The 24015-nt window shown below is 36.2% G+C and overlaps 1 protein-coding gene across 5 annotated transcripts in view; it reads right to left on the reverse strand.

Annotated features, from left to right (window-relative positions):
* Positions 1–24015, reverse strand: part of ift80 (intraflagellar transport 80 homolog (Chlamydomonas)) — a 189248-nt gene that overhangs the window by 60502 nt on the left and 104731 nt on the right. For all 5 annotated transcript variants that reach the window (XM_069896778.1, XM_069896777.1, XM_069896779.1 and 2 more), the window contains exon 9: positions 6126–6305. In XM_069896778.1, coding sequence (XP_069752879.1) covers positions 6126–6305 — 180 coding nt within the window. The remainder of the gene's footprint in view (positions 1–6125; positions 6306–24015) is intronic.

The following is a 24015-nucleotide window of genomic DNA, read 5'->3' on the forward strand; positions in this document are numbered from 1 at the left end:
CTGGATTTTGCAGAAATACGATACCTGTAACTTGTTTCCCTAAATCCACCCAAAAAGGTCTTACCTTAGGACAAGACCAAATTGAATTTTAAAAAAATTCCTACATCTCACCACCCCTAAAACATTGGTCTGATAAATCTGATTTCAATCTATTCAATTTCTGTAGTGTAAGATATAACTGATGTAAAAAATTATACTGAACTAATCTATACCTTACATTAATAATATAATATTAATAATACATAGATCTGCCCATCTATGTTCATCAATAACAATGTTCAAATCTAATTCCCACTTCTTGTCTGGATTTATGAACTCCACACTTAGGAGTTCCTACTTGTAATAAAGAGTACATCATAGATGTAAATTTCTTAACAATTCCTCTCCTAATAAGAAGTTCTACTTCAGTACAACAAGGCAATAACATTGTTGGTTCTAACTTATCCCTCAAATATGCTCTTAATTGAAAATAACAAAAAAGTGTTTTGAGTTAATCCATATTTATTTCTCAATTGCTCAAATGCCATTAATTAACCCTTTTCATAACACTCTTCAACATTTCTAATCGCCTTATGAAACCAAATATTCCAAAATAGATTATCTTTTGAAAAAGATATGAAAACTTTGAATGAAAAGCATTTTAGGCGATATACGTCCTCTTACACCAATTTCATCATTTATTTTATTCCAAATATAAATCAAATGCTTCAACAATACTGTTTCTTTATCACCAGCAATCAACTTTGCATCCCATTTACATATAAATTCATCTGCTTTTCTATCACCTATTTTATTCAATTCTATTTTTAACCCATGCCGACTTTCCTTCGCTTTCAAAAAAAGTAAATCTAATTTGTGCCGCTCGATAATAATTTTTGAAATTAGGAAGCTGTAAGCGGCCCAATTCATATTTTCATGTTAATTTCTCTATAGAGACTCTTGACATTTTATATTTCCAGAGGAATTTCCTTACATATTTATACAATTCTTGAACAAATATTTGAGGTATTAAAATAGGCAATTGAAAAGATATTGTAATCTTGGGAATATATTCATCTTAATACAATTAACCCTTCCCACTAAAGTAATTGGTAAATTAATCCATTTTTAAAAATCCTCCTCAATCTTTTTAAGTAATGATAAATAATTCAATTTATATAATTTTTTTAAATTGTTATCTGTGCAAAAGCATAATTATTTAATACGCTCTTTTGGCCATTTAAAATGGGTATCTCTTTGACATTGGTTATTATCACCTTCTGTTAATGGCATAATTTTACTTTCATCCCAATTTATTTTATAACTCAAAATTGTTCCATATTCTTCCAATTTAACATATAATTTTAATAAAGATGTCTTAGGCTCCATCAAGTATATTAAAACATCATCTGCAAATAATCTAATTTTATGGTCTTCTTCATCTTCCCTAAATCCCTTAATTTCCAAATCATTCTGAATTACTTCAGCAAGCGGTTCTATAGCTAAAATAAATAAAGCTGGAGATAAAGGAGATCCTTGTCTACTTGACCTCGCCAAATGAAATGTTGGAGATATTTGTCCATTAGTCAATACTTTAGCTTTAGGATTATTATACAATGCCCTATCTAGTTTACAAAAGTCAATCCAAATCCAAATTTTTCCAACAAATTAAACAAAAAATCCCACTCCAGTATATCAAATACTTTTACTGCATCTTGAGCCACTGCAACACTCAACTCTTTGCTTTTTTGCGCTAAGTGAATTATACTAAGTAATCTAGCTATATTTTCACACAGCTGTCTCTTTTTGACAAAACCTGTCTGATCCATATTTATTAATTTAGGCAACAGTTTAGTCATTCTATTTGCCAAGATTTTTGCAACAATTTTATAATCCACATTTAAGGTGAAGGCTTTAAAGGGTCTCTATATTTTTTTTAGGAATCACTGTAATTATTTCCATTGAAAATGATTTTGGGAGAGTATGGGTTTCCAAATCTCGATCTAATACTTCCATAAAAATAGGAATTAATTAATTTTTAAATTCTTTATAAAATTCAGCCGAGAATCCTTACGCTTCTGGAGACTTATTACTCTGTAATGAGCTTATAGCTTCCCCCACCTCTATCAGTTCACTCTTCCAAACTTAATCCAGGCAAAATTATCTGTGATAAATACCTATCTATTTTACTTTAATCTTTTAAAGCTTCAGAGCTATATAATTTTGAATAAAAATTCTTAACTTATTCATTTATTTCTTGAGACTTTTAAGTAAAAATATTAGTATCTTTTTAATTGCATTAATTGTTCTCAGGACCTGTTCTGCTTTTAATTGCAAAGCAAGCATTTTATGTGATCTCTTGCCTAATTCATAATATTCTTGATTTGTTCTTGTAATGGCTTTCTCTGTTCTGTAAGCTTGTAATGTGTTATATTGAAGTTTTTTATTAATTAATTGCCTATGCTCATCTTCTGAACCCTGTTTTTGAAGGTTCTTTTCCAAAATTGTTATTTCTTTTTCTAATTGATCAATCTCCCTCATATACTCATTAATTTTAGAAGTAAAGCTTATAATTTGACCTCTTAAATACTTTCAAAGCATCCCATATAATAAACTTATTCATCTTCCAACTTCAAATTTGTATCACAAAAATGTCCAAATTTGCATTCTAACAAATTCACAAAAAATTTTTTAATAATAAAGAATTCAACCTCCATCTCTAAATCATTTTCTCCTTATCAGGCATTTCTATCTTTATTAATAAAGGAGAATGATCAGGTAGAATCCTCACTTTATAATCAGCTTCAAAAATCCTAGCTTGCATTTGTGCTAAGATTTTTTAAAAATCAATTCTAGGCTAAGAATCAAACCTACTCGAAAAAAAAATATTTCTCTCTAGGACGAATCCTCCTCCATATATCTATTAAATTCAAATCTCTCATTAAGACAAATGTAGCTTTTGCTTTCATTGCTTCTCAAGTAGATCTATAAAACAATGGATGTAAACAAAAATTGAAATTCCCTCCTAATAACATATTATTTTTCTTGAAGAAAAGCTCCATCAACTCCCATTTTCTTAATGGATGTTAACACTCTTCCTTTTTACAGTTCTATTTAACCCATTAACATTAAAGTTTACAAACGTCATTATCTTACTCATCTTGATAAAATATAATCAATTCCCTTCTATTACTTCCCCCAGCAAGTCTCCTCCTATTTCCATTATTTAATATCCTATGTATCAGTACTCTTATCTTCCAGCAATCCAAATAGAAGAAAAAATACAAATATATAATTCCACACATAACTATATTTATATAAAAAATCCTTCACGATAAGTGTTGTTTAAACATACCACACTACCTTCCTCCATTTTACAGGTTATGACTGAGGACACAAAAATACACATAATCTCGCAACAATCAGCACCTCCCATTCTTCCCAACTCCCCTGGTACATTTAATACAAAATCTTTAATTATTTAGCTGTCAACAACTAAAATAACTTCCCGGAAATCAGAAAGGAAGAGAGAAAAATATAATAATTCTTATTTTAATTTCTTTCATCTTACAAACTTCCCCTTTTCCAATAATAATGAAACTGAGAAAGAAAAAGAAATATTCCATCCCATCAGAGATACAGTTTCTTCTTGGAGCTGCACTCTAGGAAGATCCTGGGCAAATTCTTCTGCTTGAGCAAAATTGGAAAATAATCTATTTTGGTCTCCAGGTACAAAAATCTTCAAAGTCACAGGGTAAAGTAGGACAAATTTATAACCTTTATCTAAGAATTCAACCAGGTTGAATTCTTTCCTTCCCTTCAATTGATCTTCATTCAGGTCGAGATAGAATAAAATTCTATTTCCATCTCATTGAAGTGGGCCTGGCCATTCCCCTGCCCCTTTCACATCAAAACTTAATAACCTTTTCTCTGTCTTGATAGCGTAAAAATTTAATTAATATAGAACATGGTCTCTGATTTGAAAGAGGTTTTGATCTCAAAGCTCTATGAGCTCTTTAAATATTAACTTGATTTTCAAAGTTTTGCTCTCCCAAAACTTCAGGGATCCACTTTTGAAAAAGGCAAGTTGCATCTGTACCTTCTTTTCCTTACGAATGGCCTACTATTTTAATACTATTCCTCTGCTGAAGTTTTATATACATCCACTTTCTCTAGAAGCTTTTGATTCACCGTAATTAAAGCAGTAGTTGTATTTTCCACAGTCGATGCCCTGTCTTCAACATGTTGCATTTCCTCCTGAACTCTTGTAGTTTTCTCATCCATTTTCTCCAATTTCTTCTTCACTTTATTCACAACCTCTAACATTCTATAAGTTTCCCCTTTCATTTCTTCTTTCATTTCTGCCTTCAATCCTTCTTTCACTTCCCCTTTCATTACTTTAAACTAATGCATTATAATTGTGCTTTAATGTTCTACTTTAGCCTGTGAAATGGTTTTAGCTTCTTTAATTACCTTCTCTTCCTGTTGTTGTTCTTCTTCTTCTTCGGTTACAGATCCTCCTCTGGTGCCCGATTCCTCATCATCCAGTGCTGAGGCAGAGGTCCGTGACTTCTCAATGCTTTGTGGCCCTACTCCCAGTAGTTCTTTGTGTTTTTCCTTACTGCGCATGTGTGACTTCTCACGCATTCACAGTTCAGTTCCAAGTTCTTCTCCGACGCCATCTCTCCATTGTTACGGATGGATGACGCTGACAGAGGGCCCTCCAAGAGGATCACTCAGCCGGAGAGCAGCCTAGGCGATAGCTCCCTGCTTCATTGTCAAGGCAGTCTCAGTTCTCTTCTTATCCTTTCTTCTTATCGGCCTCCAGGTACAGCTGTAGGTAGTTTATCTTATTTTTGGAGGCACTTTTAATGTAAAGTAGAAGTATCTAAAATATTTTAAAGGTATTAATGAATTTAAAACATTACTTAATTAACACTTTTTTAACTAATTTACCATCACGTAGCATCCCCTGTAATTCATTCTCTAGCAGATTGCAAACCCACCTAATAAAATCAAAACCAATGCCTTAGTCTGCATGAGTTTCAGAGGATTAAAGGTGCAAATTTTATTTTCCTTTCTTAGGAAGGCAGCAATCTTCCTCCCATTATTTCAAGACAAGTATGAAAGAAATGGAGAAGAGTCATGACTGAATAGTTGTATAGTAATGTTATTAATTGCATGTATTGAATGCCTGTTAATGATGAACTGCTTGGCTCAGGCTTTCAAGATTTGCTCTGCGTGTAACACTAAAATGGAAACTAATGGAGAGAAACAATATGGAATTTTCCTTATTTGTTCGCATGTATGGTACATAATCATCATGAGTGGGGCTCAGTAGAGTGTTATTTTCTACTGAGGCAGAATGGAGAAATCTAGGGGTACAGATGCATAGTTCCTTGAAAGTGGCAATCAGGTGAACAGGGTGGTGAAGAAGCCATTCATTGGACACGGTTTTAGATACAAAAGTTGGGATCTCATGATACAGCTGTAGGTGTTGCTTAGATCTCATTTAAATACTGTGCACAGTTCCGGTCACCCAGCTCTAGGAAGGATATCAATAAGTTGAAAGGAGTGCACAGGAGATTCATCAGGTTGTTGCTGAGACCGGAGTGCTTGAGTTCTAGGGAGAAACTGATATGAAAAAGCATAGGAAACTGAGGGGTGACCTTATAGAGTTTCATAAACTCATGAGAGGCATGGATAAAGTGAATGTTTAGAGTCTTTTTTCCCCCAGGGTACCTATAGTCAACACATTCCACACATTTGCATATCACCCACTCAGCAATGCCCATTTCTCAATAAGCACATCATGTGTATAAGCTGTTCACAGTTCCCAAGCAATTTTATGAAACAAGCCACTTATGTATCAACAAAAATTATGTTCTTCACAATAATAATTTCCATGTCATTCTCTTTTCACAAGATCACAATATAAAGGAACAGAAGTAGGCATTTGTTCCACAACTCCACCCTGAGCTAAACCATTCTCACATCTAGTTCCAATTTCCAGCCTTTTGCCAATATCCCTTGATGCCCTGACTAATTAGATACCTATCAATCTCCTCCTTCAACTCCCTCAATGATTGGGCCTTCACAGCTGTATTTGTATCCCATGTGAAATTGTTATTAAATAAAAAAAATACCTGCATTGATCTTCGTTTTGTCAATGTGATTTCAAAATTCTTCCACTCCCAACGCTGCTCTATGATATGGGCAAAGATCACATGACCATTTCCACAAGCGCCAGCTATTTGAGTTCCGTCAGCAGACCAAGCAATGTTGAACACACTTCCTGTATTTGGCTTTTCAAGTGCATAAGACCACTGTAATGTAGAAAGATAGCATTCAACTGTATTATATTTAGAATATCCATGTTTTCATAACAAAATGGGTATAATATATTTAGAAAAGACAACATAATATGTTCTCACATCAGTGTTCCACATCAGTGTGAGAAAATTATTATTTTATATTTCCTCCTTTTCCTTAGCAGAATGATAGCATTGAGGTCTCCCAATGTTTACCTTTGAGAAGTCAGCAATAACCAGCAAATTAATTGAATCAACTCAGAGCAGAGGAGGGTCTGAATATTGAGCAATGAATGCCTCTCCCACTGTACTTAAAAGATTCTACACCACCAGGTAGTCAAGAATATGATGAAATACCCACCCACAGTTGCATCCTCCTCAACATTTAGGAATTTCAACACGACTGAAAAATGAGTGATACCACAATTATAATCTACCCAATGCACCATTGCTGCAGCACACATGATCTGCAGGATGTTCTGATCCCACGTCTTTAGTTCAACTCCTATGTTCTGAGTGCACTCTCAAATTCTAGTCGTGAAATTGCCTCCTGCTCCTCCAACTCAATGATGACTAGACTAGACTGCTGACCATTCAACATACCTCACTCATTCCATCTGTTTGAATGATGTAGCCCTCTATTTCAAAACATCAACCCCCTTCCTCAAAATTCCCATTCTCAAAATACTATCATTATAAACCATCTGGTGCATGAAAGACCTTTCTATTTTTAAATTTTATTCTTCTTCTAATGTGCAAATTTGCTGAATTATGATTGGGTTCCAGAACAAGTAGGATTTACACTGCACTTGGGGAAAAGCAACAAATTCATTCACATTTATAGATATTCTACCTGTCCTTAAAATAAAAAAAATCTAACAAATATTTCCAGTGAGATCTATTCTGTTAAATAAACCATAAAAATATCAAATCTAAATGTATGGTCTTCGTATCAGTAGCCTCCTCTTACCTATGTAAATGTTCATTCATTGCTAATTTCCCAGTTTGTGCAGTATCAATGCAAAATGTTAGAAATCAGCAGACACCTTGTCTGGAAAGTTTCGTTTATAAATATGAAAATCTATTAGATAATTAACGTTGGTATAATCCATTAAAATGCATAATGAAATATAGGCAAATGATAACCATTACTACTCAAGAAAAACAAAATTGTAATTACATGTACTGTATTATGGTCATCTGTCATCTGCAATATTATTGTTCCAACAATTTTGTTCCATTCATGGAATTAAATCACAAACTGTCAAAGAAATTATGTAACTTCCAGCAAACTGTTCCCTTGCATGCTGAACAAGAGATGTGTAGTGTTACTTTGCAATCAGCAGACATCAACTCTGAACTCCAAACTGAATTATTCTGAATTAGATGGGATGGAAAAAAGATGTTAAGCCCTTGGAGTTTTTTTAGGCTGGTTTAAAAATAGATCTGAAAGAATGTTACAATAATTTTCTGTTAGAGTAAGCCTCTACATGGCCTCACCCATATATACAGCTGAGAAGTATCTGTTGACTTTTGACAGAGAAAATGAGCACTTTATATATGCAGGTGGCTGGCAGCTACCATGTCTTTTAATCTTGAAATTTTACTGCTTTTTTGCCACAGTACACGCTTCGTATTGTACATCAGCCCAAGTGCTTAGAATTTTCATTCAGTATGGGCACTGGACTAAATTATTCACACCATCCGATGAAAGCTTGCTGAACATGGGCAGCTTTATCTTCAATGATAAGGCGCTGCACCATAACTTCTCTGTGTAAATCCCTCCATATTGGGCTGTTTGGGGCAAGCAGGACAGTCCCTGTCAAATAAATTTTAGAAAAGTAGCTGTCCAAGACTTCCCCCAACTTAGCTAATTGTCAAAGCAGCCATAAACTTTGAAAGTGACTGAACTGACATTCAAAACAGTCCAATACTATTACAAATGAATCCATTAAAAAGTGAATTTTTTTTAAAAATTGAAAGATTCAAATATACTCAATTCACAATGTAAACTATTACTGTATCTTCATTTCTCAGAACCATTCTCTTTCATTAAAATTGTTAACCACAAGCAGGTGAAGGATCATTGGGCACAATCCCTAATAAATGCTGGGGAATGACTGCAATTTTGAGCATTGCCATGAGACATTACAGACTGGGTCAATAGCTGCCATTGATTCTAATCAGAACCACCAATGAAACTAACAAAGTCTGGATTTCTGTCCACAGATTGTGAAGCATTATAGTTTGACATACCACAGTTCAACTCTGCCAACAGAGTATAATAGCTGCGCCTGCATTAGCTTTGGATCTAAGACTCCAATGACTTCAATGGGAATTGCAGGATAAAAATTCAGGAAGCAAAGTTCATTGATGTTTAAATTATTTAAACTATTTATAACTTCCTTTTTGCTTAGTCAACCCTCTATATTAAAACAAATGATTTTTAAATTTAAAAAAAATTATTTACTTCACTTTTAAAGAAAATTGAACATCTCAAAATGTATGACATGCTGAAATCATTTACAGTATTTACACCCTGCAATGATCACCCTTCACTTCTACCCCTCCCCTGCCTGAATCACTCTGAGGAAAGGCTGGTTACCCTAATGCAGCACCTGAGGGTGTCACCACTCACCATCCATTTAATAGCATTGGACACCAGGCTGTAGAATGGCAGAGATGGGTCCTCTGTACCCGGCCAGATACAATGGTCAGACCATAGACAGCATCTATGGGCAGGAAAGACTGAGCCAGGACAACATAGCACCAGGAGCTGATAAGCAGCAATCAGGATCTTCAAGCCTTCTGTATGCACACTTGCAAACTCAGAAATCCCAAACATGCAGGTATTTCTTCACAAAATCTAAATTATTGATCATGAACAGCAAAAAAACCTTCTAAAAAATAAGATTTTTTAAAAATACAGCAGCAGAATTGTTCCTTCAGCACTTTTGTGTATTGTTCAAGCCCTGTATGACCTGCATCTGCTTCTACTATTAATGTTCTTTGTCAATAAATAACAGCTATTTTTAAACTTTAAAGGTCTTAAGGATCTATAACTTGATGGTTTAATTCTTACAACTTTGAAGATTGTCTTCTTTTCCCTTTTTCACTTCTACAGAATGTGGCTTGAGTCCAGAGAAATTCTTGCAAAACGAATCTCAATCATTTGCAGAACGTTGAGAGGAAATTGAATGAGATGATCAATCTACCCAAGCTTCAACATTCTCCCTTATGATTAAAAAAAAATCTACCATCATCTTTGAATTAAACCCCACGTTTGTCATTTCCGTCCTCATTTATTTTGTGAACTTTTGAGAAATGATGGTTTTTTTTGTCTTCCTACAGCAACTCCATATTCTCAATTTTAGTAGACGTTTGCTCTTGAAATCCCACCTGGCATACATTGGAGAATGTTTTGTTGCTCTGCTTTATACTCTTCTGGTAATTTTGCCTCCAGCCTTATCACAATTCGGGCATTTTCAGCCAGTGTTTATAAATCTTGCATTGCTGTTCTTTCATTGCATGAAATGTTTGCTTGCTCTCTCTCTCACCTAAATTATTCCACAGCCTTGTACAAACCAGCTTCACGTGGCTTTATTTTGGCAGTTAAAATTACTGCCATCAACAACTTCAACTCTGCATGATGGTGAGTGTTCATTTTCTTTGAACATCACACATCTGTGTGATTGCATCCTCTTTAATCAATCAGGAACAGAATTTGCAATGGTACTGTAGCCCAGTCATTCTCAACCTCTTTTTGGCAAAGGCCACCTTGGATCCCTTTCTTTGTGAAGCAGTCAAGTTTTGTTTCTTCCATACTTCTCTCCTACCAACTACATAAAGAACATAAAAAATATTTATGTTACATGAGGAGAAAAGAAAACAAGGCTTTTACTTAAATGTGCAGTGGCCCCATAGGTCCCCCACAGAGAATGGCTGCTGTAGCCATACTGTCGTGTTGATTATTGCTAAGTGTTGAGTTCAGAAAACTCAGCAGAGTGGAAGCTTTCCAGTCTTTTACCTCTTTGAAATGATCAAAATACAAAACAAGAGGATAACTCAGATACAAAAAAAAACATGAAAAAAATAGCAAAACCATGAGATTAATAACATAACAAACAAGGCATAATCAAATTTATCAATCTTGAGGTGAAGAACATTTTGAAATTGGTTAAATTAACATGAAAAGAATACAATAAGCCCTATTTGCAATTCTTGTATTATATAGTTAAACCATATTTTGAACAAAATGATTGATTATGTCAAAAACATGATTGGTAAGATACTGGAATTTTTTTAAAAAATCCATGGAACCTAATATGAGTAAAATATAGGTAAACAACATACAAAGCACTGGAGGAATTCAGCTGGTCAGGCATGATCCAAGAAAAGAATTTAGACAATCACTTAAATATGGTTTATAAATACAAATTCCACAATGATCTGGGATTTACAGAGAGATGCTGGTGAAATTGGTAACTTCATGCTGAGGAAAAGAATTCTTGATGTTGCTGTCACTGGGTGTAGTAGCTGTTGGCAGACATTGGACTCCTCAGAACTCAAATAGGAGAGAAAACTTGTGGGAAACGGCCTGCATTGAAGTCTCACATTCATTGCAACACGTTAAAAGGCTTTTCCTTGTGGATGAAAAGAAGAAATGGATTCTGGAGTTGCAGGTGCAAGTATATGTTTTAACAAGACAAATTTTAGACAGATTATTTTGTTTAAAGATAATGCTTTAATCTTTCTAACAATTTTCTAAATCTCTGATTGTTAATTTAGATTTATCAAAATATTTTAGTGCTGTGGAATATTTAAAAAAGTAAGTCTTTTAACTTACTTTTCGCTATTCTTTATTTATTTTAAAATATTTTTGAATGTATTTGTTTTGAATGTCTGGGGAACTCTCTGAAACATTCAGAATGTTTTATGTATTTGAGAAACAGAAAATTTGGACAAAGGCAAGGATGTGCCTTGGTTGGCTTATTTTGGCTGCTCCACACGATCCCTTTACAGCGTGAAAGGCCCTTTCACTGCGTAGGACCATGCCACTGAGTACACTTTTCAGCACCTCCTGCCAAGTTTCTGTTGAGTATATTATAAAAAGTCAGTTCATTTATTTCTGGAAATCAGAAGTAAGCCAATAAATTTTACCAATGATCTTAAAATCTAAGCCACTGTGTTCTCCACTGTTTTATATTACATCTGTATTTTAAATGGAGTAAAACAGAATTTACTGCTGGCAACATTTATAACTATTATTCGGCATGGAAATTACTTTTTGAGCACTACGTCGCTGTGCCCTATGAAAAAAATTTAATCTAAACTCATTCCTGAACTTTAGGTCCTTCATGCATTAAAAGCATATGCACAGTGACATCAAATGACAAGCAATCCACAATTTGATTGAACTTAAGTTGTTCATTGTGCACTGACGTCACTAGGGGGATGGGGACCGCACCAGATGACACCATCAGAGGGGGTGACACTAAAATGACTGTCTATATAATTTTTGTGCACTGTTTCAGAGAAATGTATTATTTTTTATAAAAATACCCCTGTAGTCAGTTATAACAACAAAATTTTTCTTCGTAAACCCAGCTTACACGTATCAATATACCTACAAGACAAAAACTAAACTCTATGCTGATTTACTTGTTGAACCTTCTAATGCGCTCTGGTCAGAGCCCACCAACACCCCCTCCCCCCCTCAACTGCCACTGCCAACTTGGACATACAAGGAACACACACCTGTTTCTTCCATGCTTGGTCCATGGTGGGGATGGTGGGGCGGGGGGGGGGGCTACACCAGCCCTAGTGACACCACTGTCATTGTGCAACCAAAGCCCAGTAACAAAGTGGGCTGAAGAAGCATGCTATGGGCAGGGTGCTGAGATATTGATCTTTTATCAGGGTAGCTGCCAATCTCCTTGGGCCCAGGATCGTTTCCCCACCTGATGGTAGGCTCTTCATAGTTTGAAGACAATAGTTATAGCAGCTGGGATTGAATCATACAGTTCATGGAGTTAGGAAACATACCAGAGATGACAATAACCCTTATTCTCAGCATGGTTCATCAACTGCAATACAGATAGTTTAAAAAAAATGGCAATGTGAATTCAATAGAGTCTATTTCCCAGCCTCGGATGTCCCCCCACCCCAAGTTCCTCAACATGGTTATCCAACTGCACGAAAACCAACAAAGTCAGGTCAGATACAGAAATGAGCTCTCCGAACCCTTCTCCATTTACAACGGCGCGAAGCAAGGCTGTGTCCTCGCACCAACCCTCTTTACTATCTTCTTCAGCATGATGCTGAAACAAGCCATGAAAGACCTCAACAATGAAGACGCTGTTTACTTCCGGTACCGCACGGATGGCAGTCTCTTCAATCTGAGGCGCCTGCAAGCTCACACCAAGTCACAAGAGCAACTTGTCCGTGAACTACTCTTTGCAGACGATGCCGCTTTAGTTGCCCATTCAGAGCCAGCTCTCCAGCGCATGACGTCCTGTTTTGCGGAAACTGCCAAAATGTTTGGCCTGGAAGTCAGCCTGAAGAAAACGGAGGTCCTCCATCAGCCAGCTCCCCACCATGACTACCAGCCCCCCCATATCTCCATCGGGCACACAGAACTCAAAACAGTCAACCAGCTTACCTACCTCGGCTGCACCATTTCATCGGATGCAAGGATCGACAAAAAGATAAACAACAGATTCGCCAAGGCAAATAGCGCCTTTGGAAGACTACACAAAAGAGTCTGGAAAAACAATCACCTGAAGAAACACACAAAGATCAGCGTGTACAGAGCAGTTGTTCGGCTCTGAATCATGGGTCCTCTACCGGCATCACCTACGGCTCCTAGAACGTTTCCATCAGCGCTGTCTCTGCTCCATCCTCAACATTCATCGGAATGACTTAATCACCAACATTGAAGTACTCGAGCTGGCAGAATCCGCAAGCATCAAATCCATGCTGTTGAAGACCCAACTGTGCTGGGTGGGTCACGTCTCCAGAATGGAAGACCATCGCCTTCCCAAGATCATGATATATGGCGAGCTCTCCACTGGCCACCGAGACAGAGGTGCACCAAAGAAGAGGTAGAAGGACTGCTTAAAGAAATCTCTTGGTGCCTGCCACATTGACCACTGCCAGTGGGCTGATATCGCCTCCAACAGTGCATCTTGGTGCCTCACAGTTCGGCGGGCTGCAACCTCCTTTGAAGACCACAGAGCCCACCTCTCTGACAAAAGACAAAGGAGGAAAAACCCAACACCCAACCCCAACCAACCAATTTTCCCTTGCAACCACTGCAACCGTGCCTGCCTGTCCCGCATCGGACTTGTCAGTCACCAACAAGCCCGCAGCAGACGTGGACATACCCCTCCATAAATCTTCATCTGCGAAGCCAAACCAAAGAAGAAGAATAGAAGATTTCCCAGGGAGCACATGTCATAGTAAAAAGATGAGAGGGGGAAAATTTAAAGAATATTCATGAAGGGATTTTTTTTTACACAGAAAATGGTAGTTGCTTGAAACACGCCTGAGAGAAGTGGTAGAAGCTGAGTGATCCTTTAAATAGCTAAACTGCTGTGCAAAGCTAACTCTCTCTGTGTGACTCATGCTGTTTCTCACACAGGCAATGAGATCATTTAAGTGCCAACATTCAAAACCAAGGAGCTGATTGTGGACTTCAGCAACAAGGGGAAATCAGGTAAACACGAACCAGTCCTCATCAAGGAGTCAACAGTGGATAGGTTAAGAACTTCAAATTTCTGAGTGTCAACATCTCTGAATGCCCTAGGGGCCTCCATATTTTTTTAAAAATTTTTTTATTTTTCACACTATGAACCATACTGACCAAAATACACACAAACTTTCCCTCTTGAATATACAGTGTCATTTTCTCCCTTCCCTCCTTCACCCCCCCTCCCCACTCACTCAACATATACATCAAACCCATTAAACAATGTCATCACACAATTCAAATAAACAAGAATTTGTGTCTTCTACTTTTACATACTGGGTCAGTTCATTTCGTCTTCTTCTCCTTCTGTCATTTTAGGCGGTGGAATTCCGCGGTAGGACTTCTCTGTTGTGTTCCATATACAGTTCCCAAATTTGTTCGAATACTGTGATGTTATTTCTTAAATTATATGTTATTTTTTCCAATGGAATACATTTATTCATTTCTATGTACCATTGCTGTATTCTCAGGCTATCTTCTAATTTCCAGGTTGACATAATACATTTTTTTGCTACAGCTAAGGCTATCATAATAAATCTTTTTTGTGCTCCATCCAAATCGAGTCCAAGTTCTTTACTTCTTATATTACTTAGAAGATACAACATATCAAAAAATCCAGGGGCCTCCATATTGATGCAAACCTGAAGAAGGCTTGCTAGTGGCTGTACCTCATGAAGAATTTGAGGAAATTTTTCAATGTCACCAAAGACTTTTGCAAATTTCTACAAATGTACGTGGAGAGCATTCTGACTGGTTGCATCACTGTCTGATATAGAGGTGCCAATGAATAGGACAGGAAAAACTGGAGTATTGTGAACTTGGCCAGCGCCATCACAAGCATCAGTCTTCGTTCCACTAAGGGCATCTATAAGAGGTGGTGTCTGAAGAAAGCAACCTCCATCCTCAAGGCCCCTCACCACCCAGGCCATGCCTCTTCATTCAAAGGAGGTACAGGAACCTGAGGATGAACACCCAGTGGCACAAGGTCAGGTTCTTCCCCTCTGCCATCCAATTTCTGAATGGACAATGAACCAGACACGACCTCATTTTTTCTTATTTTTGCACTAATTTCTTTATTTTTAAATGTAATTTTATAGTAATTTTTGCTCTGAAAAGTTGCTGCAAAACAACGAATTTTGTGACATGTTCATGACAATAAATTCTGATTCTAGTTCAAAACCAGAAAATTTAAAAGTAACATATATGACAAGTTAAAATGATGGGAAATAAAAAGAAAATGTTGGAATACGTGAATGAAAAAATTAAGTTGAAACAAATTACTTAAAGACTTCAAGGGAGATGATTTACTTTCTTATTGGTTATAACCATATAACCATTTACGGAGTGGAAACAGGCCATATTGGCCTTTAGAGTCCACACCGGTTCACTTCTTTTTTTCTTTCTTCTTCTTGTAATAAGTTAAATATTGATATTATTATGCAGGAAGAAAATTAAAAACATTTTTATTTAAGTAACCCTTGTCTTGTTGAATTTTTATGGAGTCCTCTGGACTTGTAATATGTTATCTTCCTTAAGGAAGTCTATTTCAACATTAATTTTTAACTCTAAATTTTTACTTTTTAAACCTAACAAGATGAAGGTTAAGTTCCACATTGAAATAAATCTCAAAATAATCTTCATGAAATGGGGAGCACTGTTGGCATAGCAGTTAGCACAATGCTATTAGAGTGTCAGCGATCGGGACTGGGGTTAAAATCCTGCGTAGTTTGTATATTCTCCCCGTCTCTGTGTGGGTTTTCCCTGGGGGCTCTGGTTTCCTCCCACCGTTCAAAAATTACTATGGATGTAAATTGGGTGGTACAGACTCATGAGTTGAAATGGCCTGTTACTGTGCTGTGTATCTAAATTTTTTTAAAAATTAAAAATGGATCTATTCCTTGTGACAAAAGCAGCAAACTTGTCATAGTAGCAAAATAATGCTGGTCAAATTCATAATACCAGGCTACATTTTGGCAGTAAAATCCTCAGAAATTTTTTTTTTAATTTTTTTATTTTTCACACTATAAACCATATTGATCAAGATACATACATTTTTCTTTTCAAATATATACAGTGTCGTTTTCTCCCCCCCTTCCCTCCTCCCCTCCCACTTATTTAAAGTTCAGAATCTAAGATACATTAAACCCGTTAAACAATGTTGTCACTCAATAAAAATAAACAAGAAATTCCACTGAGTCAGTTCTTTTCATTCTCTTCTCCTTCTGTCATTTTAGGTGGTGGAAGTCCCCGGTAGGTTTTCTCTATTGTGTTTCATGAATGGCTCCCATATTTGTTCAAATATTGTAATGTTATTTCTTAAATTGTATGTTATTTTTTCTAATGGAATAAATAAATCCTCAGAAATGTTAGAGTAAAGTGCAACACCTACAATAGTTATTCTTCACCCTGTCTTATCCTTCGCCAGCTTTTTTAAATATCGCTTCAAGAAAATAGATGTAGTTTAAAATCTGCAACCTAGATCTTGTTGACATCACAAAACTCAATTTCCAACTGTGGCTTTTGGGGAGTGGGGTGACAACAGTATCAACTCATCAAGTCAAGTCTGCCCAAAGCTGAATTGTGGGAGAAATTAATTAAAGACTGAAGATTTGTTTGAAAATATTCATATAATACCATAGGATCTTTTACTATGTTTGAAGTGCAAAATTAATGCAAGTTTGTGCTATTTCTTCACAAAGAAGTGTTGCAGGGGTTTGATATGGTTACTCATGTGAGGGCGGTTAAGAAAGTTCAGTCACTTGCCAGCCAGGATGAGGTAGTATATTGGATTAGACCGGCTATGTGGGTGAAGCCAGAGAGTAAAAGTAGAGGATTGGCATTGTTGTTTGTCATCTATTTCATCGGCCTGAATGATAATGTGATAACTTGCAAATTTGTACATGATACTAAGATTTGTGGTTTTGTGGACAGTGAGAAAGGCTTTCAAAGCTTGCAAGGGGATCTGGACCAGCTGGAAAAATAGGGTGCAAAATGGCAGATTGAATTTGATGCAGACAAGTGTGAGGTGTTACATTTTGGGAGGACAGGCCAATATAGGACTTGCATTATAAACAGTAGGGAACTGTGGTGTACAGCAGAGCAGACAGAACTGGGAATACAAATACATAATTCCTTAAAAGTGGTGTCACTGGTATATAAAGTGGTAATGAGAGTTTTTCACACATTAGCCTTCATAAATCAAAGTATTGTGTACAGGAGTAGGAATGTTATGTTGAAATTGAATGAAATATTGGTGAGGACAAATTTCAGTTGCATTCAAGTTTATTTGTCATCTGATTATCCCAGTACAACCCAATGAATTTGCATTCACCAGTCTGCAGAACAGTGCAAAACATGTGTACAGACATAACAGACATAAAGACAAATGTTACCTACTGTTGCAGGCTTGTGTTTTTTTTAGTGAGTTACTTTGGGGAATGGAACAGGGTGCACTTACAGATTTCATAATAACATTTTGAACAGATGCAGAGGTGCCCAAGTCTAAGCTGTAAACAGAGTTTACGGTTTTAACTAAAGACTGTAACAATAGATTGTTTACCTAAGGAAAAGACATCTGGTGAGAAGATAAGTTTATGACTTATGCTTTTGGGAAATTGAAACTGAAACCAGTATTGATCAAGCAATTGAGACACTTGAAGAAGCAGCATTCAGTATCATCAGGCAGTCATCTGAAAAGACAGAAATGAAGTAGCTTTGTGTGAGATGGACATTGCTGATGTTTTCTTCTTGTCAGGGGGAAACAATGATCTTCTATGACCATTCTAATGGATATTTTGATTTACCCAAATATGGCTGAAGGAACCAGGATCATTCCTATATTTGGATCATTTAGTTTAATCCTTGCCTGGGTTCATGGAAGCATCATGGAAGTCATAGGTTTCATGACCCTGATGCAAGGAAGAGGGGAGTTGTGACAATCATTCGTATGAAAGAACATTTCTTAATATAACTTTTTCAGTTATAGTTTAATCAATGAATCTTCATTTTGTGCAAGGTATTGTTTATTACAATTTAAGGTGATACATAGAATATACATGTCTAAACTTAAATTATCCCATTTCTTTGCATATGTTGATCCATTTTGTGAAAAGTGTAAAATTTTTGAACCCTCGCTGATTCATATGTTTGGGAATCTCCTAAATGATGAAATTATTGGAAGATTACTTTTGATTTTTTTGTCACTGATTTTTAAGATTAAATTAGATTCTTGCCCTTTAACTGCACTGTTTGGTTTTTCACGTGAACCAGATAAATTTTTTATCGGCATCTCAAGAGAAAGTTTTAGCTTTTAGCATGTTGATAGCCAGACGGGCATTTTAATGAAATGGAAAGATGAATTCCCACTGACTCATGCACAGCGGCTACATGATATAATGTCATATTTAAGATTAGAGAAAATTAGGTACAGTATTAAAGAAAAAAAGTTTCAGCTTGACAAGGTATGGAGCCCATTTATTGAATAATATCATAATTGCCAAATTTAGAGAATTTGGGTGCTCTAGGGTTGTTCCGTCCATCTTCTAGAAGACGCAACCTGATCCATCTTTCTTTTTTTTCTTGTAACCTTGATTGGAGAGTGGGGGTAGATTAGTTTTAGTTTTTTTTTGCTTTTAGATAAGTGGATTTGTTGATTTAATTATAATTATTCTATATAATATCCCTTTTTTGAAAGATATATTGTGATTTGTTGAAATAGTAATTAATTGATTGATTTATATGCATAATTACTTTAATAGATAATCACAATTAATATTAAGAGTTGGAATGCAGATGTTATTATTTTGTCTTCCTCTTTAAATATTTTGTATATGGATGGTTATGTAAAACTCAATAAAATATTTTGTAAAGAAAGAAGAAAATTTCTCTGGAAGCAACTCGATAAGGATTTGCGAGTTTTTGGAAGTCTGATGACTCAGTGTCTCACCGTCTTTATAATTCTTCTAAACATCAGCTTCAACACAAGATTTCTAAGAGTGAAATTTGAATTGACTTTTCAGAATTGTGTCTGAGCTGTAATGGTTTGGGTAATCCACACATACACATTTGCACATAGTTGGGGTTAAGTTTAGATTTAAGTAATATGTTATATTATTAGTATATATTTAATAAAAATACTGTGTTAAAAATACCATTGTCTTGATGAATATTGTCGCTGGTCTATGACATAGTATACACAGTACATATATTAAAATAAATATTATTAATGAATTGTAAAGTCATGGATAGTTGTTTTAGCAGTCATTCAGCAATCCCACTGCCTGTGGGAAGAAGCTGTTCCTCAACCTGATAGTTCTGTATCTGGAACTTCTGTATCTCTTTCCTCAACAGGAGTAGCAGGAGGTTGCTTTGTGCTGGGTGGTTGGGGGTCCTCAACAATTTTGCAAGCCTGCTTTAAACAACAATCCTGATAAATCACATCAATGGGTGGGAGGGTGACCCCATTGATCCCCTCTGTGGATTGACCTCTGATCTGATGCTCCACAGCAAGTGTACCACATTGTGATGCAACCAGCCAGGATGCTTTCGATAGAGTTCCAGTAGAAAGTTTACAGAATGGTGGCTGGTAGTTTTGCCTCTCAGCATTCTAAGGAAATGCAGTAACTGTTATGCCTTCCTGACAAGAAAGGAGATGTTTTGTGTCCAGGATTGGTCACTTCTTATGTGGATTCCGAGGAACTTGGTGCAACCACCCGCCATTACGGAGCTATTAATGTGTAATGGCGGGTGGTCGTCCCTGATCCTCCTGAAGTTCTATCATCTCCTTGGTCTTTTCCACGTTGAGACTCAGGTAATTCTGGACTCTCTGGTGTGCAGTTTTGGTCACCTACCTACAGGAAAGGTATAAGTAAGATTGAAAGAGTACAAAGAAAACTTATGTTGCTGGGACTTGAACTGAGCTATAGGCAAAGGTTGAATAGGTTAGGACTTTATTCTCCAGAATAAAGAGTTGGAGAATGAGTGGTGATTTGATAGAGGTATACAAAATTGTGAGAGGTGTAGATATGGTAAATACAAGCAGCCTTTTTCCACTGAGGTTGGTTAAGGGTAAAAGGTGAAATGTTCAAGGAAAACATTAGGGGGAACTTCTTCACTCAGATCATAGTGAGAATGTGGAATGAGCTGCCAACAGAGGCAGTTGATGCAGGCTTGATTTTAACATTTAAGAAAAGATTAAATAGGTATATTGATGGGAGGGTTATGGAGGGCCAAAGTCCAGCTGCAGCTTGATTGGACTATGTGGAATAAATAACTTGTCACAGACTAGATGGGCCAAAGGGCCTGTTCCTGTTTTGTCATGTTCTATAATTCTAAGGCTAATAACTAGTATATAGATATGTGGATTGTGCGAATGTGGCAACAGTGAACCAGAGAGAAAGCCTAAGAGTCGAGCCATGGAATGCAGCAATGACAACACCTCAGTTTCAGGAACTTCAATAATTATGTTATAGCATAGATATACATTGTTATAATGGAGAACTGGATTTATTGATGACTGAGTTACAATTTCAGCATGTGGCCATTGTTGTAACAGAAATTTAGGTTTATTGTTAACAAAGTTGGACATGGATAATTAAGCATCTTATTCTGTAATCAACATTTATTTTGCCGGTAATTAGGTCTTTTTAACTCCAATTCTGTAATCAAAACTTAGTTTTATTGTTGATTAGATTTCTGTAATCATGTTCATTGAGACTACAAAACTTATACCAAAATCATACTCAGGAGATCGGCTTTGACTGGTCTCCCAGTGCGCACCTGTTTTAATAAATCACCAACTCTGAACACCAACTCCACACGGACTTTCCATTTCCTCCTACAGGGAGGAATACTCCAACAGAGCCTAAAGCCTCATTTGTTATTGACTCCAGTACATCATTGAAGTTAATCCTCCAGGTACTGAAATCACATGAAGCCACCCCCTATTTCCAATTACAAGAAATTATGTAATCGCCACTCACCAAATTATGGAAAAATACTCTCTTTCCCAAAAACAGCATAACACAACCATCTACAGATTCTGCATTGCAATCAAGCTCCCAGAAATTGGCAGAAAACAGGCCTACATTGCCCTGGCCATGGTCTTCTGCTACTGAATTCCTGTAGAAGTCACCTTGGTGACTGATTGCAAGATTGTTGCTCTTGATCCCAAAGATGCATTGGTTTGTAATTGAGCACTGTGAATTTCTCTGAATGAAGGTAAGTGGTAGGAGAATTACAGTGAAATTAATGCTATGAGAGAGAGAGAGAGAGAGAGAGGGAGAGAGAGAGAGAGAGAGAGAAAGAGAGAGAGAAAGAAAATAGGTTACAGGGAGATAAGTGAAGAAATGGGCTTGATGAGATTGCTCTGAGAACTAGCATAGACAATGGTAAAACGGATTCTTTCTATCTCAAAGAAATGAGAACGTTTCTATTCATTTCTGCTGCCTTTAAACTGAATCCATCACAGTACATCAAACTTCTTAGTCCCTTGCTAAATAATTTTGATTGTTTGTGTATATAGTAGACAAAGATTAATATAATAATACAAATTTCAGAAAGAAAACAAACTAGAAACTACATACATGATGGTATATATCCCTGCCCCGAACCCCCCACTCTTAAAATAATTAATATATAAAAGATACAATATAGTTATATAAAACAAAAGAAAGAAAAAACTATCAGGATGCCATCTAACACATATGTTTAAACAGAGTTCTTTAATATAATTCAAATGACATTCTCACAGGTCCAGAGGCACAGGAAGCACAACATTACAAATTTAAACCTAATATTTGAGGAATACAACTTTGAATTTCTTCATTCCATCTTGGCATACCCAAATGCGTATCTGATTTCCAAGTCACTGCAATACATTCCTTCCTACTGCTAATTCAACTTGATATATTGAAAGTTTTAATTTAGCTGAATAATTTTGTGAGATGTGATGATAGATGTAATTTCTGAGATAGTATTTTGTCTTGCATATTTGTAAATACAGAAAGACCAGGAGGTGTACTCATAACAACTGTGCCAAACAAACTTTGCATTTTTTTTTTACAAAGCCAAGGGTTTATGTGGACTTCTGTGTTAATTGCAACCTATCTGAAAAGGATAGAGAACAGAAATAAAATGTTATAGAAATTATGGTGCCTTCTGCTTTTCTGTCCAAAATTCACAGTGAGATTGGTGGGGGCTTTCCTCAAAAGGGTTCAAGACATTCAAAATAACTAACCCACCTCCAGGAGTCATTTTATTCCTGGAAGCTATTTGTTATCTTGCCCAAATATGGATTATATTAACTGTTATTGTAATCATTAGTTGCTCATATTTGTATACCATTCTTCGGTATTTTAAAGAAAGAAACCTAAATGTAAAGGGGTTTGCAATGCAAAAAAAAAGAAAAAAGGGATAGACTGCGTGAGTAAGAATCAATCACAATAAACTAATTATACATTGTACAAAATATTAATATGTGCTGATGTTGTTGTCACTTTTCTAAGCTTTCCTGTTAATACTGCTCAATTTCTAAGCAACTCACAACACTGCACTTACAACAATGCAGCTGGCATTTCTGAAGTCTGCAACTTACCAAGGTCTCCACATCACTAATTTTCTTCCTAATGCCAATCACAAAGAGTGACGCCTCAAGTTGCATTTGTAGCTGAACCTTGCAGTTAACATGTATATCAACAGCTCCTACTATGCTATTCCAGATCCTAGCAGCAAATATTCTCCTCCAATTGAGTGTGTCTCAAATTCCAGATGCTGTATATGCCTGATGCGTGACCACAGCTCATATATCATCCAAAACCAGAATTATCACACCATGTGCATTTTGGAAAAGCTCCATTAGAGTTGCACGCATAAGAAAGGTCAAGAGAAAGAAAATCAATGTCAGCATGTCTGAAAGTTTAGCTCCAAGTTCACCAGGTTGGTCACTAGAGAATAGCTAAAACAAATTTCTGTAAAATGAATTTTAATTTTTAGTTATATTTAGCTGTAATATGAAAAGAAAAATCACAGGAGCAGTTAAGATAGGCTAAAAGAAATTGTAACAATCCCTCTTTTACACACGATATAAAAATAACCAAAGCGCTTAAGAGCTCCAAAGTTTTAAATGTTTAGTCACATTTGAACGTGAACAAAATCTTCAGATCAAATTGAATGATGCAAATTAATTCTTTCTTTATAAATAAACTGTCTTGGCTCTACTTCAGCAAAGTCTGAAGCAGAACGGGCACATCTGATCATATTTACTTTAGATTTTAAAATCTAGGCAATAAATGATGCAGCCAAGATTTTAATCACAGTTTTGTGACAGATAATATGGTAAGAAACACAACAGCTCCGTGAATATATTTTTTAGAATTCTAAGCCACATTTTTCACTGTGCCTGATAAGAGAATTAGAGTTGAATGCAAACAAATTTCCTATCTTCGGTTATGTAAGGGATAATGGTGTACGTTCCAGCAATAATCTGCTGATTCAATGCATTTTGCCTACAACTAATTTAAAAGAAATGTCCACAACTTTGCACAGCTAGTCAGATCTGGAACTCTTCAAACAGTAATTACTTCAGTGGCATGTGACTTTCACTGAGTAGAAACCCCTCCCCCATTTCCTAGTATGCCTGTTTCTCCAGCCACTGTTTACATACTGTGTCAGAAGGGAGGGTTGATGGTGGAGGTTTGCAAGATGAAGTGATGATCTTGGATAGTAATGTTATAAATCAGTGCTTCAGGCAGTTATACAATGGACTCCAGCTGGCTCTTGTTAGCTCCTCATAGCTGACTGAACTACTTTGGCAATGTGAAAACCAAGTTCCCGTGTAAATCTTTAGCACCATGATACTCTGCAGAGTGCTGACACAGACCTCTAATACTGAGAACAGAGACTGCTGACACAGTTTCTGATATCAATTGCCAACTGTTCACTAATTTAAACAATGAATACAGCTCTCTCTTAACATTG

This window comes from Narcine bancroftii, chromosome 9 (assembly GCF_036971445.1).
Source record: "Narcine bancroftii isolate sNarBan1 chromosome 9, sNarBan1.hap1, whole genome shotgun sequence".
NCBI classification, from domain to species: domain Eukaryota; kingdom Metazoa; phylum Chordata; class Chondrichthyes; order Torpediniformes; family Narcinidae; genus Narcine; species Narcine bancroftii.